General features: G+C 46.9%; 1 protein-coding gene across 1 annotated transcript in view; it reads left to right on the top strand.

Annotated features, from left to right (window-relative positions):
* The first annotated feature begins 293 nt into the window (after positions 1-293).
* The window catches only part of LOC103763521 (potassium voltage-gated channel subfamily A member 6), a 4,590-nt gene continuing 3,226 nt past the window's right edge, over positions 294-1,657 (top strand). The window contains exon 1 of the mRNA XM_029965195.1: positions 294-388. Coding sequence (XP_029821055.1) covers positions 294-388 — 95 coding nt within the window. The remainder of the gene's footprint in view (positions 389-1,657) is intronic.

The following is a 1,657-nucleotide window of genomic DNA, read 5'->3' on the forward strand; positions in this document are numbered from 1 at the left end:
GCACTTTGGGAACAGCCTGCGTTCTAAAAAGAGTTGAGTTACACATTGCTTCTGGATTTAATACCGAGACTAAAGTGCAGGGTAAGTGCACAGAGGGAAAGCCAGTGGCTTCTGAGGGGCTTTCAGGAGCGAGCACAGGCAGCGTGGAGCAGCCTGAGTGTCTGCTCAGAGGTCAGCTGTGGTGGGAAGGGATTGCTGGATGGGACTGCACCTCAGTTGTCTTTCACAGAATCACAGAATTCTGTAACACTGCTCGCTCAGGTAACGTGAAGACCAGAGCTGTGGCAGCAAAAATGACTCTAGGGGCTGCAAAATCATCCTGCAAACCGTGGTGGAACGTTGTTCCTGCTATGCTGCTTGGAGCTCGCTCGTTTAAACCCAGCACAGGGTGAGGTCAGTCACAGCAATGTAGACATGCCCTGTATCCTCTTATAAACCTTGGGAACTTTTCCATCCATCCCTCTCAAAAGCTCTTTTTAAAGGATTTCTCAATAGTTAACCATGAAAATGAATAAATCATAATTATGATTCAAATAATCCCAGGGATGAATAATTCATTCTAATAACTGAAAAAGAAATTTCAGCAAGAAGCATTTTACTATTACAAAGGTAAACATCGATTCCTGACTTTTTTTTTTTTTTAAAGAAAAGGTGTATTCTCTGGGCAGTTGTTTTTCCTTACCTCAGTTATGTATAATATGAAACAAAAATATGCTTCCTTGTGAGACAGCCATCTTCACATAAAGGGAAAAAATATGCTTCCTTTTACAACAGCCATCTTCAATGCTAATGAGTGAGAAATGAAAAAGGATTAAGTGACGTTTAAATCATATTCACCTCCTTGCTGAGGACAGAGCCAAACAAGGCAGCCACAGTCAGCTGGTCAAAATGTCCAGAGCCTGAACTGGGTAGTGCCAGCTAGTTTGGAGCAACTGGGAGGAGGGGTAAAGAGGGGAATGTTCTCCTCTAGATATGTGCTGCTATGAGATAGTGTAGGCTAAGGACATGGCTTGCAGCCAGCAAAGGCATCAGATACTATGATTATAAAAGCTTGGTTAATGATATTTAGCACTGACAAAGGGCTTTCAAGTGAAAGACAGGCACTTGCCCTGGGAAGGATGGAAGCAGACTCTCCTGTTAGCCCCATTTTCGAGTTATTTCAGTAGAAAGTACACGGTCGTGAGTTTCCCTGTGCTTTCAGAAGCTAAGCGTGACACGGATGGAGCAAGCCACAGGTTTCTAAAGCCAAAAGAGCTGGTAGTCTGCCTCTGAAATGCAGATTTGGCTCTCGGGGAGACTTAGTGCTGACCGGGTGGTGGTTAAAAAAAAAAAAAAAAAAGAGCAAGCTCACCTGTTTGGTACCCGGGAGAAGGGGCAAACTCTATCCCCTGCAAATAAGAGGAAGGAAACTGCATTTACCCGTATCTTTCCCCCAGTTGCACTGTTTGCCGTGACAGGTTGTCTCCATCTGCGGACGGTCCGGTGCCACCGCCGCGCTTGCATCATGGCAATGACATTTATAAATGGAGGTCCGCGAGCCACAGGCATGGAGCGCCTGGCACAAGGTCAACTCCAGCCTGCGGCAGGGACGGGAACAGCTCCGAGGTCCGCCGGGTCCCACGGCCGAGACCCGAGCGCTGCTGGACAGCCCCCCTCG

This window comes from Manacus vitellinus, unplaced genomic scaffold (genome assembly GCF_001715985.3).
Source record: "Manacus vitellinus isolate BGI_N305 unplaced genomic scaffold, ASM171598v3 scaffold_90_pilon, whole genome shotgun sequence".
Taxonomy (NCBI): Eukaryota; Metazoa; Chordata; class Aves; order Passeriformes; family Pipridae; genus Manacus; species Manacus vitellinus.